Here is a 14,481-nt window from a genome sequence, read left to right as displayed (position 1 = left end):
CATCGACAACAATCGGGACTGCATGTGAGAGAGAAATAAAAACAACAAAAAGTACTAAAAAATATTCCAAGACTGCAAACATTTCAGACCTTTTCTCCTTCTCTGTCCGTTTATGTGACAACTGGGGTTCTTCTTTCTGTTCTATCGTCTGTCTTCTTTTTTTCAGTTTATTTTCCTTTTCTTTGTCATATGACATACTAGAGGAATACCCGCTTCGCCAAGTGAATCGCGAGATTCTTGCAAATACCGTACGAGATTGACGCCACACGAAGGAAGAGAGATAAACGCGCAAAACACTGGAGAAGATAAGGAAGAGTTACTGGGAATGAATCTACAGAAAAACCAAAATCGGTTCACCGCGCCGCGCTTAGAGCACGTGTTAAAAATTTTCATCGACCAGATTGTGTCCGGGGTCAACCTGAATATGCCCACCAAATTTGAAGCAGATCCATCGAGAACTTTGGCCGTGCATCGCGAAGTGACAGACACACACAAGCCGTATATAGATATAGATATGTTCACTGAGGAAGAACCAAGGGTCAAAACCGTTGTATTGTGTGACTTCAGTGTTGTCATGTTTGTTCTTTATGGTCTTTTAACAAGAAAAAAACAAGTCGCGTAGGGCGAAATTACTACATTTAGTCAAGCTGTGGAACTCACAGAATTAAATTGAACGCACTACATTTTTTCACAATGACCGTAGTCCGCCGGTAGTGCAAAAGGCAGTGAAAGTGACGAGCCTGTTTAGCGCGGTAGCGGTTACGCTGTGCTGCATAGCACGCTTTACTGTACCTCTCTTCGTTTTAACTTTCTGAGCGTGTTTTTGGCTCACGTAAGTGTAGCCTATGCGATGGTAAACTTTGTCTGTCTGTGCGTGCGTGCGTATGTATGTATGTGTGTATGTCTGTGGTAGAAACTTTAACATTTTTGGCTAAACACCGAAATACTCATTTCACGTGGTTAATTTTCAAGCACCATCTTCAAATTATTGAAGAAATGATCAACATTGTGTCGGCATGTGTGTAGTTAAAGCGTGTATCCAAAGAAAACGGGTGGTGGGGGGTTTTGAAGGGGTACAAGCAGTTGACTGATTTGTGTCGTGTTTGGCATGTAGACGGCAGGTCAGGTGTCAAGATCAGGTCAGGGGTCGCGCGAAGGATTGTGGTCCAGTTCTCACCTCGCCGATTCGCCGGGGAAGACGATTTCATGTTGTTCGGTTTCTAAGCTCCAGAAAAGTAAATAAAGAAGATACCAAAGGGAGATTTCCTACAATTTGATCTGCACAGCGTGTTTCCAATGTCCACGCGAGGAAGAGCTGTCGAAAGCGCGGCAGTCAGTGTCGATCTTGCAGCCGTATCCCGGTAAGTTCAGAGACAGATCTAGTGTCTCCCACTCTGATAACGTGTCACCTACTGTTAATCCGTTTTGTTTTAATTTCTTTTTATTTCAGCAGACACGGATGTCAAACACAGTGCTAGGCAGTCACCTCTAGTGAAATGAGTTGATCTAAAGTGCCTGTAATGTTTGGATGTCTTTGCTCGTGGTTCGATTTATGTGAATTTCAAGACTTGCAGTAGAGTCTCAAGTTAAGTTTACTCTGCCCGAAAAAAACTGTCCACCATTTACTTGAACATGCAGATATAAGGAAACGGAATGAATCTGTTCTCAAAGTCAAAATGATCACGATTTTTTCCTCAGATTCAAAACATGCACTGTCATGGTTTTGTCTGTACAATTTAGTAAGTCTTAAGTACTTTGCAACAACTTCCTTGAACGTGAAAGACAGTTTTTGAATGCTAGATCTGTATCGCGTTTCATTCCAGACTCGATCCTCTCTTTGATTGTAGATCTACTGTTTGCTGTTTACGCACTATCATATGATTCGCTATGTAACGTTTGGTAAGCTTACCTTGCCACAGCTTTCTTGTCTTTGTTGGCATTTCTGGCTGTGTTGACCGTCAGAATTATTTTAAGAACCAGGCTGCTGCAGTCGACATGTTTCGCATATTGTAGGGTTACCATGCTGCATAGGTAAAGTGGCTTGTATAACCTGACTATTCTGTTTCAAAACACTGTTTATATTTGTGTAGGTTGTAGTCATCATAACTAATCGCATTTTGCCATTTGTTTCAGAAAGGAGGTTAACCTACAACAAGATCGACGCTATGTCAGATATATGCCTCAGCCACATGAAGACTTCCGAATTTAGATCTACTCGGCATGGTGACAAGTCTTGATGAAAAGTATAGGACTGAGGACAGCAGTGGAAAAAGTGCCCACATGGCAGGTACCTAACCTATTACCCTAGTCATTTTATCTGTTTGCCTTCTTTTGAAAATTATACATGGAGTTGATATGATGCGTTAGTTTTAACTGTGTGTGTGTGTGTGTGTGTGTGTGTGTGTGTGTGTGTGTGTGTGTGTGTGTGTGTGTGTGTGTGTGTGTGTGTGTGTGTGTGTGTGTGTGTGTGTGTGTGTGTGTGTGTGTGTGTGTGTGTGTGTGTGTGTTTGTGTGTGTGTGTTACGGAGTGAGTGAGTTTGTGTTATGTTACTGTTTGTTGATTTCTTACGGGAGCCTTGAAGGCTTCGCCTCTTGTTAATCTAAACATATCATATCTATATGTTTTTGGAATCAGGAACCGACAAGGAATAAGATGAAATTGTTTTTAAAACGATTTCGGAAATTTAATTTTAATCATAATTTTTATATTTTTAATTTTCAGAGCTTGTTTTTAATCCGAATATAACATATTTATGTTTTTGGAATCAGAACATGATGAAGAACAAAATAAAAGTAATTTTGGATTGTTTGATAAATAAATAATTTTATTTACAATTTTCTGATTTTTAATGACCTTCTTCTTCTTCTTCGTCGTTCACTGTCATTAAAAGCCTCCATGCTGAAATGCAATACCAAAGTCCGGCCTTCGTCAAAGATGGCTTGGCCAAAATTTCAATCAATCTGATTGAAAAATGAAGGTGTGACAGTGCCGCCTCAACTTTTACAAAAAGCCGGATATGACGTCATCAGACATTTATCGAAAAAATGAAAAAAACGTCTGGGGATATCATACCCAGGAACTCTCATGTAAAATTTCATAAAGATCGGTCCAGTAGTTTAGTCTGAATCGCTCTACACACACACACACAGAGACACACACACGCAGAGACACACACACACACACACACAACGACCCTCATCTCGATTCCCCCCTCTATGTTAAAACATTTAGTCCAAACTTGACTGAATGTAAAACACACTGAAATAGGGTCCTTGAAGGGATTACTACCTTGAGTTGTTCCCCTTCAAAGCCTACCTCAAATTGCGAAACAATACCCACCTGGTTTTCAACTTCAGCGCTCTGCCGCACCCCCCACTGGAACATGCCCATCAGAGTCATGGAGTAGGTGATAGACAGACCCACCAGACCCGCATCCAGCGCTGAAAGATATAAAAGTGTCCTGCTTTTTACACACAAGACGGGCAGTCACTGAACAGACCTGTTTACCAAATTTGAACAGTTGGTGTATTTTCCACAGAGACCTAGTACATTTTCAAAATATTGAGTGTGTTTTCTTACCAGGTAGAGGTGCTTCTTAATCATGTGACCGACGTAAAACTGTTAGCAGTGAAATTCCAATACAACGTCCGTCGCACTGATGATAAAACTGTATGAATATGACACCGGAAATCGTCGTATTTTTTTTTATCAACCAGCGTATTAATCGTATTCTTGGAAACTTAGTGTACAAAATACAGCAAAATCGTATGAGTAAACAGGTCTGACTGAAGCACAAAAGCATATGTGTGAAAAACTTTGTGCAAGTTTACTTTCAATGGGAAGTATACATGCGTGTGTGTGCGTGCGTGCGCGTGTGTGAGTGTGTGTGTGCAAGCATGCGTGCGAACAGCGTACACGCGCATGTGCATGCGTGAGCTCTCTATCCAAATATGCCACCTACCTCCAGCAGACACCACCGACAGGAAAGTCACAGCGGAGACAAAGATCGCACACAGCCAGTCCAGCCTGACGGCCAGCCAGCGACTGGTGGAGAGGAAGAGGAACCAGGCCTCGCTGTGCAGGTTCTGGTGGGCGTCAAACTCCGCCTGGCACTTGTCCTCCATATTGAAGGCACGGATTGTCTGCAGGCCTTGCAGGGAGGCGCTCAGGTAGGAAAACACTGGACTGCGGCCTGAGCAAACAAGAAAATTGGTGAATTTGTTTGTTATTATGATTTTGAGTCGGTTTTTTCTTCTTCTCTGTTATTATGATTTTGAGTCTTTTTTTTCTTCTTCTCGTTCGCTGTGTTCTTATGAGTTATTCAGACCTGTTTACCCTAAACCCGAGGCAAGAGTACTTTCCCAAAAAGTTGAGTGTATTTTTTAAAAAGTTGGTGTACTTTGCAAGCAAAGCCATATGGGCTAGGGAAAATGTACGCGTGGGTGCAAACGTGTTTGTGTAAGAATAGCATGTCTTGCAGCGGATTTATTTGCAGCAACCTTGTCCAGGTGAGTTTTGAAACTGCAGTGTCGTTCGATGTCATATTTCCCAGCATGGGCAACGGACAAAAATGATTTACAATACTTGCAGTGTGCATGACTTTTTCCCACAGTAGACTCCACAATTCCTGGCTTTTTCTTATATTTCTCGAAGAAATTCTGCTGCTTCTGCTGTTTAGACTTGGTACAGTCATCCAAAACTGGCACATTTTTCCGCTTCATTTTTGCCACGATTGTCCAGACGATCGCACGTGCCAACAACTGAACGAGGTTTCCACAGCTGAAGACTCGCTGTCAGGGTTATCTCCCTTAGACCGAAACCGGTATCAGTTGTACCATCCCGTAATCAGCACACCAACACCAGAAAACGTATTCTAGACTTTTTCTTAGTCATATTTTGTGCGTGTGTCGCGTATTGTCGTACCGATAATAATTTGGCGTACAAAATATGCCCAAATCGTACTGGTAAACAGGTCTGGTTATTACTAACATGCTCAGATAGGAAAACACTGGACTGCCGCCTTCACAGACAAGAAAATTGGTGAAAGGTCTGTGATATGAGTTACTACTAACATGCTCAGATAGGAAAACACTGGACTGCGACCTGCAGAGACAAGAAAATCGGTGAAAGGTTTGAGTTATTACTAACTTGCTGACTGTTAGGGAATGATTTTTACAGACATATCTAGGAAATTGATATCAACATGAGCTGGCAGTCTCCGTAGCGCTTCACGAGGGTCGATGCTGTGGTGTTTTCACCGAGAGGTTCCAGTGTAATTTAAGGAATTATTCATATTCAATACTTTTACTGTATCTCAATGTTTAATGTAGTTCTATGTCATGTTTTATGTTTGTTGTCATATACACACCACAACAAATCTCTGTTGAGATAATAAAATCTTCTATGTCTAGGTCTAAAATAAGTCCTCGTTGGTCGGATTAGTCACATATACTCCAAAATGGTAATAAACTTGTCTGTTGTAAGTCCTTATCTCTATCATGACATTGCTTCTCAGAATTGTAATTGTCCTCCGTCATCGTCTATGCTTAGCACAATTGCAAAACCTTTTTCAAATACCTGACCTCAGTTTTTGTTGATACATCATTTCTAAATGTGAAGAACATTTGTTCAACTCCAAGGGGGTATGTTTTCATACAGAAAGTGGACTTTAATTTTTATTTTTATTTACCAAGAGAAAAATGTGCAAACTTTCAGAAGAGAAGACTCTTTTCTATATGATCACACAAACACTACACACCACCTGCACCCACACCCACCCACACATGCTTGTTTATGCACCTGTGCATAAACACACACACACACAGACACAGACACACACACACACAAACACGCACACACACACAGATAAATACTCACAAGTTCCTTCAAGGCGTTTAATACTGCGTGAGGTGGCGAGGTAGTATGTCCGAATGTAGATGAAGAGGAGGATGATGGGAATCACTGGAATGAAGACCCAGGGGTTGACCACTCCGGCTACCAGCACGATGCCGATGATCAGAAGGAAGCACTGCAAATACAGTGAAACCCCCCTTTTAACATCTTGCTTGTCTGTTCGCCTTTGTCTTCTTCTTCTTCTGCGTTCGTGGGCTGAAACTCCCACGTACACTCGTGTTTTTTTGCACGAGTGGAATTTTACGTGTATGACCGTTTTTTACCCCGCCATTTAGGCAGCCATACGCCGTTTTCGGAGGAAGCATGCTGGGTATTTTCGTGTTTCTATAACCCACTGAACTCTGACATAAATTCGTGCGCACTTGGTCTTGTGCTTGCGTGTACACACGGGGGGTGTTCGGACACCGAGGAGAGTCTGCACACAAAGTTGACTCTGAGAAATGAATCTCTCGCTGAGCGTGGGGACGAACTCACGCTGACAGCGGCCAACTGGATACAAATCCAGCGCGCTACCGACTGAGCTACATCCCCGCCCTGTTCGCCTTTGATGTACTTTCAATGGTCCAGATTGTAAGTTTACGTAAAAGTGTCATTTACCTATGTAGACTTTCGTAAATGTCACAAACGTATTGCTTTGTTGTTGGAATTCTGTACTCACAGATACAAGAACAGCACAAAACGATACAAATTTTCGCTTATGAAAGCTTCATCAGGGAAAAAAAACGACACAAAATGCAACAAAAAGCAGACGCAACACGAAATGAACAATAAAATAAATAATAAATAAATAGATAAATAAATAAATAAATAGATAAATAAATAAATAGATAAATAAATAAATAAAGATGTATCGATTGGACATTGGATTTCCCTCCTTTGAGCCATGTGACGTCAGAGGCCTACAAAACTTTATATTTGGGCGTTTCCGGTTGACCGAAACTTCAAAGGAACTACAAAACACACGTCATGTGTTTGATTGCATGTGTGTGTGTGTGCTCGTTCAATCGTCAAAACAACAACAAAGTCAGTACATGACGTGTGTTTTGTAGTTCCTTTGAAGTTTCGGTCAACATGAAATGCCCAAATATGAAGCTTATGTGCTTGATTGCATGTGTGTGTACTCGTTCAATCGTAAAACCAACAACAAATAGTCAGTACCTGAAAGGAATTCGATCGATACATAAATGTTATTTGCGTTTTTGACCAAAATATGACATTTTACACAGATCGAGACAGTCATTGTTCACGCGGTCTCGGAGAACAATGACTGTCTCAATCTGTGTAAAATGTCATATTTTGGTCAAAAACGCAAATAACGTATAATAACTAAAAAAATAACAACAAATAAACAAGAAAATACCAATCCTCTGCCATTCAAGTAGCACTTACCTGTATAAAGTCAAAGATTCAAGCAGCACTTACCTGTATAAAGTCAAAGAAAGTGATGGGAAGATTGTCATCCATGTGTCCCACATCTTTCGCAAAACGATTCAAGATGCGACCTGTGATTCAAAGAAAAACATCTTTAGATACATCTGCAGGTAAAGAATACTCCAAAGTCCAAAGAGAAGGAGGTAGGGGTGGGGGGCTGTACACTTCAATGGCATATTGTCAAAACACCATCAAAGAAGCTGAAGGGGTAGTATAGACTTGAAGCGGACATGCAGTAGCACTTCATACATACAACCCTCCCTCTCCCCCCACCCCCAAAAGTATGAATCTGCAAAAATCTTATCTTAAAACAGATGGACTGTGAAAATTGGTGTGTGTGTGTGTGTGTGTGTGTGTGTGTGTGTGTGTGTGTGTGTGTGGTGTGTGTGTGTGTGTGTGTGTGTGTGTGTGTGTGTGTGTGCGTGTGTGTGCGTCTTCAAATGCCGTATAGGGGATTTCAACAGAATACAAAGAGAGATATATATATAACACAAGGAGGGCAAAGCCCATACGACTCACATGCTTGACCTTGACCTTTACATGACCTTGACCTTCAGGGTCAAGGTCAAATAACTAAACCTAGCATTGACATCATACACTAAGAACTGCTTTACACATTTTTCCGACCAAAATACATGTGACCTTGACCCAAGGTCAAGGTCATCCAAGGTCATGCAACACAAAGCTGTTAATTCAAGACATAGGAAGTACAATGGTGCTTATTGGCTCTTTCTACCATGAGATATGGTCACTTTTAGTGGCTCACTACCTTATTTTGGTCACATTTCATAAGGGTCAAAGTGACCTTGACCTTGATCATATGTGACCAAATGTGTCTCATGATGAAAGCATAACATGTGCCCCACATAATTTTTAAGTTTGAAACAGTTATCTTCCATAGTTCAGGGTCAAGGTCACTTCAAAATATGTATACAATCCAACTTTGAAGAGCTCCTGTGACCTTGAAGCAAGGTAAACCAAACTGGTATCAAAAGATGGGGCTTACTTTGCCCTATATATCATATATAGGTGAGGTATTCAATCTCAAAAACTTCGGAGAAAATGGGAAAAATGTGAAAAATAGCTGTTTTTTAGGCAACATTTATGGCCCCTGCGACCTTGACCTTGAAGCAAGGTCAAGATGCTATGTATGTTTTTTGGGGCCTTGTCATCATACACCATCTTGCCAAATTTGGTACTGATAGACTGAATAGTGTCCAAGAAATATCCAACGTTAAAGTTTTCCGGACGGCCGGCCGGACGGACGGACGGACGACTCGGGTGAGTACATAGACTCACTTTTGCTTCGCATGTGAGTCAAAAACTGCCTGCATTTTTGCATCTATGAGAGACAAAAACATGTGTGTAATCTTATCACCGTCACTCACCCACAAACATGTGTGTAATCTTATCACCGTCACTCACCCACTGGGTTGGTGTCAAAGAAGCCAATGGGCGAGCGCAAGATGCGAACGAACATGCTGTTGTGCAGTTTCTGCGAGGCGTCCACCGCCACCCTGAAGAACAGGAGCGCCCTCACCATGCCGAAGAAGAAGACCGCGGCGATGATGCCGGTGAAGATGTAGATGTTTTGGTGACTGTCCACGTACGGGATAGTGACGTTGGTCTGGTTGTACCCCTGAAGGAGGAAGGAATTGTGCTCCTCCAGCGCTGCCAGGTGATCCTCTTCTGCGTTGGACCTGTACCAAAGCAATGTATAAAGTTTCTCTGAATTGACTGTGTTGAATGTACAGCAAATATAATAAGTTTCTCTTCAATGACTGTGCCGTGGAATCCCGGTCTTAAGACCCTCCAGTTTAGACTTCCTCCAATTTAAGACCATGTTTTCTTAGGTTTCTTTGTTCGTAACCTCTGTAAATTAACCCCCATTTTAAGACTCCCTCCTTTTCAAGACCCAATTTTCTCACAATTTTCTGAGGTCTTAAAAGGGGGTTCCCCTGTATTCGTAAACTTGTTACTTTCTTTATTTGGTGTTTAACGTCGTTTTCAACCACGAAAGTTATATCGCGACGGGGAAAGGGGGGAGATGGGATAGAGCCACTTGTCAATTGTTTCTTGTTCACAAAAGCACTAATCAAAAAATTGCTCCAGGGGCTTGCAACGTAGTACAATGTATGACCTTACTGGGAGAATGCAAGTTTCCAGTACATTAAGGACTTAACATTTCTTACATACTGCTGGACTAAAATCTTTACAAACATTGACTATATTCTACACAAGAAACACTTAACAAGGGTAAAAGGAGAAACAGAATCTGTTAGTCGCCTCTTACGACATGCTGGGGAGCATCGGGTAAATTCTTCCCCCTAACCCGCGGGGGGTGTTAGTCGCCTCTTACGACATGCTGGGGAGCATCGGGTAAATTCTTCCCCCTAACCCGTGGGGGGTGTTAGTCGCCTCTTACGACATGCTGGGGAGCATCGGGTAAATTCTTCCCCCTAACCCGCGGGGGGTGTTAGTCGCCTCTTACGACATGCTGGGGAGCATCGGGTAAATTCTTCCCCCTAACCCGCGGGGGGTGTTAGTCGCCTCTTACGACATGCTGGGGAGCATCGGGTAAATTCTTCCCCCTAACCCGCGGGGGGTGTTAGTCGCCTCTTACGACATGCTGGGGAGCATCGGGTAAATTCTTCCCCCTAACCCGCGGGGGGTGTAAACTTGTTAATGCGCCCTTCTTCTTTGCATGCAGAGCATACCAATGATCCTGGCATTGAATCAAAATGTAGCAATGTCGCTGTACATACTCAACATCACATATTTACTTCTCATCTCCCTCTGGAAAGTCTGAGGAGTCAGCCATCCGGTGACTGTTTGGTTGGAACACAGGCTATATTACTATGTTTGGGGTCACAATTAGGTACACATTTACATGTTTATTTTCAAGAAACTGCTTAAATAATTGCAAGTTGAATTGTCTGAATTCTGCCTTTCCAGATGTATCAGGTTTCCCCCATCTACATAAACTTACCATCTGGAGAGCCACCAGTCGCTGAGGATGTAGGTCCCCTGGGCCACCAGGTTGAAGATGATGAGCAGGATGAACTTGAATAGGCCGGCCCCAGCCTTGAAGTACTCCACGTACACCTGCAGTCCCACTGTGCCCGTCCTCCTCTCCTCTTCCTCCTGCAGCTGCACTGGCTCTGGCTGCATGGAGGAATACAAAGCATTATTTTTTTTAATTTGAAACAAACTACAGTCAAACCTGTCTAAAGCTTTTTCAGTTGAGCGTTGGGCGAGGAAACAGCTCAGTCAGTAGCGCCGCTGGCTTCAAACACCAGGTGGCGCTATCAGCGTGGGTTCAATCCCAACAATCGGCGAGGGATTTATTTCGCAGAGTCAACTTTGTGCAGACTCTTCCCATTGTCTGAACACCCCCGTGAGCACGCATGTGCACGATAAATAACCCAGATTTACAGCGAAAGTCTCAGAGCTTGGAAACACGAATACAGTGGAGTCCGGGTACAACGAATCTCAAGGGAGATACATTTTAGTTCGTTATATCAGTAATTCGCTGTAGAGTTTTCAACCCTAAATGGCCTCAAGACAAGTTTTCCCAATCACCTTCAAATGATCGTCCCATCGATCTTTCCTTGGAGAGTACAATCTCTGCATGTTTTCAACAGCTTCATAATATAATCCATAGAGAGAGGCAAACTAACAGCGGGAGGTGCATGAAAAGCGTCAGTTTTCACGATAAAACTTTGACTCGCTCATTCACGGGACATAACTGCACTCCGGACTGTTCACAGTGTTGAGCAATTTCGGAGACTTCACTGCCTGAGGTGAGTATCGATTCAAACGAACGCGTGGTTCTATATCGTGTCACTCAGTCATGGATCGGAGAAAACAAAAAACAGTTCCAGATTTCGAAACCATGTTCGTCAGCCATTGTATTTAGCAAGACAGACCACATGTGCACGAGCTTCGCTGACGTACATCGCAAAATGTCATAATGTCACCACAACTTTCGGTTTTGGTTCGATCTGTTCCGTGCACCTCCCGCTGTTAGTTTGTTCAGAGTTCGCTCATCACGCGATGTGCACTTGTGTTTGTGTATTTTTGTCTTTGGAGACAATTATTGACATCAGTTCATTGTAGCCTTGTGACTTTTAGAGACAAAACGGCTCTGGGGCGATGAAAACGTGTTTGTTAAAAGAGGGGTTCGTTATGCAAATGAGTTCAAAAGGTTCGATGTAGCCGGAAAGTAACAAGTAAGAAATACAAGGCTGTCTGCCGGGAAATCAATGGCAGTTTGTTAAAAGAGGGATTTCGTTATACCCAGGTTCGTTATAGCTGGACTCCATTGTACATGCATGCAGGGGAGAAAAAAAAATGGTAGCGCTGTACTGTCTGGTGAAAAAGCAGCCCGAATTTTCATGAGGGTAACCTGACAGGACTATATTAAAACCTTATCCTTATCTTAGGTGTGGTACTGTCTGCCCTCTTATTTACTGAAATTCTTCTTTCTCTTTCTGTCATCTCTCGTTTTATTTGCTGACAAAGACCTTGTGTCAAAACCAGTCCATGTTTGTGTTTCAATGTCCATGTTTCTGGCGAGTACATTTTTATTGTTATCTTGTTCTAGTTCTTCTCACAATTATAATTTTTGGATGATTAATGAGATGAGGATGATTACAATGATGATGCTGTGGATTTCCAACTTTGGTTTGAGACTACGTGACTCTTGTTCCTATGCCACTGCACTAATTTCCATTGCTGACACCAAGGCAGTATGTTATTCGTGTGAAAGCTCCATTCATAACTTGCACACGCACTGTACAACCATCTTTTCTGTTTCTGTGTGTGTGGCTTATACCATTTATTTTACTAATACAGTAATTCAATTTCATTTTCTATATCAATGAATAAATAATTTATTTATTTGAATAGTAAATTATTATCATTCATTCGATTGGTTGATTGATTGACCTCTGATTGGTTGGGTCAGACTGTGAGAAACTCTCGGTACAAAATGTTCACCTCAAACTCCGAGACGGCCGACGCCAGAGACATCTGTGAGCTGAAGTTGACCACGGGAGAAGGAAAAGGGTGGTCAGCGTGATGTTCTGTCGGGGAGTCAATCAAGTCATCTTCCTCGTTGATCTTCAGGAGCGCGGCAAAGTCAATCCCTGTGTTGGACAGCTCTTCGTACGTTCCAGTGGCTTCAGCTTTGCCCTGAGGAAAATCACAATTGGGGGATTAAAACAGGTGAATTCAGTGAAGACAGTACAGGAACGAGGTAGGACCACGATCAATATCCAACACTTCATTCACACTTGCTACTGACCAGGCCAAAAACTATGCCTGAGCAGAAACATTTACCTCAGGAATATACATTGGAACCCCCTTTTGAACACACACACATAACCCCCCCCCCCCCCCCCCCCACATCTTAAGACTCCCTCCGTTTTAAGACCTGATTTTCTCAGATTTGTTGTTCATAGCCTCTGTAAATGTACCCCCATCTTAACACTCCCTCCGTTTTAAGATCCTACTTTCTCAGATTTGTTCTTTCTTTCTTTCTTTCTTTATTTGGTGTTTAACGTCGTTTTCAACCACGAAGGTTATATCACGACGGGGAAAGGGGGAAGATGGGATAGAGCCACTTGTCAATTGTTTCTTGTTCACAAAAGCACTAATCAAACTCAGATTTGTTGTTCATACCCTCTGTAAATGTACCCCCATCTTAAGACTCCCTCCGTTTTAAGACCTGATTTTCACAGATTTTGTTAGGTCTGATAAGGCAAGTTCCACTGTATCAATATCAGTACTGAAAGTTTAAAATAAGACTACAAAACTTGTCATGCATGTTGCATGTAAAAATTGGTTTAAAAAAGATTAAAAAAATATTCTTAAACAATTGGGGGGGGGGGGGGGGGGAGTATAAGCCGATGAACACAGGAGAAGAAAAATTAAGAATGAACAGTCAGGAAACAATACCTCGTTGAGAATCAGGATGGCGTCTGCAGACGTCAGGTACTGCAGCTGATGTGTCACCAGAATCCTCGGCTTCTTTCTCAGCATGCCTTGAATGCATCTGCACACACAGAACATGTCATCCATTCATCATCCTTTCTTTGAAGTAGATACATTAGGACGTTTCTAATGTTCTGAACAAAAGCGAAATATTCCCTGTCAAGTACATTCTTTGTATTACTACCAACCTGTCTGAGCGAACCAAGAAGAAAAAGAAGAAGAAGAAGTATTAGTACAATTATGTGGCAAGCTCTAATGAAAAACAGTAAAATCCACATCGGGTTCAAAATGAAGTGTTTCCAGAAATGAAAACAGAGTAGAATTCTTGTCTCGTTATGAAGCCTATTAGGGATGTCATTTGGCATCAGCTAAACATCAAAAATTGTTTCAAATCACTGAATACTTTGCTGTCAGTTCAGATCTGCCACACCTTGTTTCACGGTGGGGAAAAAGGTGACGTCAAGGCCTGCTTTAAAGGTGGTCGTCTACATTTTTGCTTTTTTTCAATAATCTTATGGTTAGATTTCGCTAAAAAGTTATGTCAGATGATGAATGAACCATGGGGAAAAAAGTTATAGAAAAAAAAATATATGTAAAAAATGATTTTATTTTTGGGTAGCGTGACTCACGCTTCCAATATTTTGTTTTCTGTTTGCTGAGAACATGTGCTTTGCCCAAAAATACTGACCAATCAAATTCATGTCACTATGCTTATAGCCACGCCCAAACAAGTGCAGCAACAGATGGACACTGGACCGCTGTCCACGCTTTTTTTTAAACGCACGAAATGCACGGGATTTGAAAGGAGTTTTGCGCTTGGCATTTTCCAAATAAAGATATCCTACTATGAGTACTACGCTGGAATACTACAATGAATTTTCAAACGGCTACACTGGCTTTGTCTTTCCTGAAAGAGGGTGTATTGTTGATATTTGTAGATAATAGACTCTGCATTTTAATGGTCAAATGGCGATTTCGGTATAAAAATGTAGACAAGGACCTTTAAACTTCTCAAATCTACTGAAACGTTTATGCCTACTTTGGCAAATTTTCTCCAAAATATAATTCCTACCCACCCCTGCCTATGCATTTGTACAACTGACAGGCAAATGGGGTGTTCCTTAAGGTGGTCTTTAATT

The 14,481-nt window shown here is 42.0% G+C and overlaps 2 protein-coding genes across 2 annotated transcripts in view; both read right to left on the bottom strand.

The window, feature by feature from the left end:
- LOC138983573 (uncharacterized) overlaps nt 1–14,481 on the bottom strand; it is a 122,526-nt gene that overhangs the window by 4,229 nt on the left and 103,816 nt on the right. The window lies entirely within an intron of this gene.
- The window catches only part of LOC138983571 (ATP-binding cassette sub-family C member 4-like), a 123,360-nt gene that overhangs the window by 18,514 nt on the left and 90,365 nt on the right, over nt 1–14,481 (bottom strand). The window contains exons 13-20 of the mRNA XM_070356847.1: nt 13,307–13,403; nt 12,347–12,541; nt 10,335–10,510; nt 8,771–9,045; nt 7,337–7,416; nt 5,879–6,029; nt 3,963–4,193; nt 3,341–3,441 (exon numbers count right to left, since the gene is read on the bottom strand). Of these exons, the coding sequence (XP_070212948.1) occupies nt 3,341–3,441; nt 3,963–4,193; nt 5,879–6,029; nt 7,337–7,416; nt 8,771–9,045; nt 10,335–10,510; nt 12,347–12,541; nt 13,307–13,403 (1,306 nt within the window). The remainder of the gene's footprint in view (nt 1–3,340; nt 3,442–3,962; nt 4,194–5,878; nt 6,030–7,336; nt 7,417–8,770; nt 9,046–10,334; nt 10,511–12,346; nt 12,542–13,306; nt 13,404–14,481) is intronic.

This window comes from Littorina saxatilis, linkage group LG13 (genome assembly GCF_037325665.1).
Source record: "Littorina saxatilis isolate snail1 linkage group LG13, US_GU_Lsax_2.0, whole genome shotgun sequence".
Classification (NCBI taxonomy): Eukaryota; Metazoa; Mollusca; class Gastropoda; order Littorinimorpha; family Littorinidae; genus Littorina; species Littorina saxatilis.
This window is presented reverse-complemented; position numbering and strand designations above follow the sequence as displayed.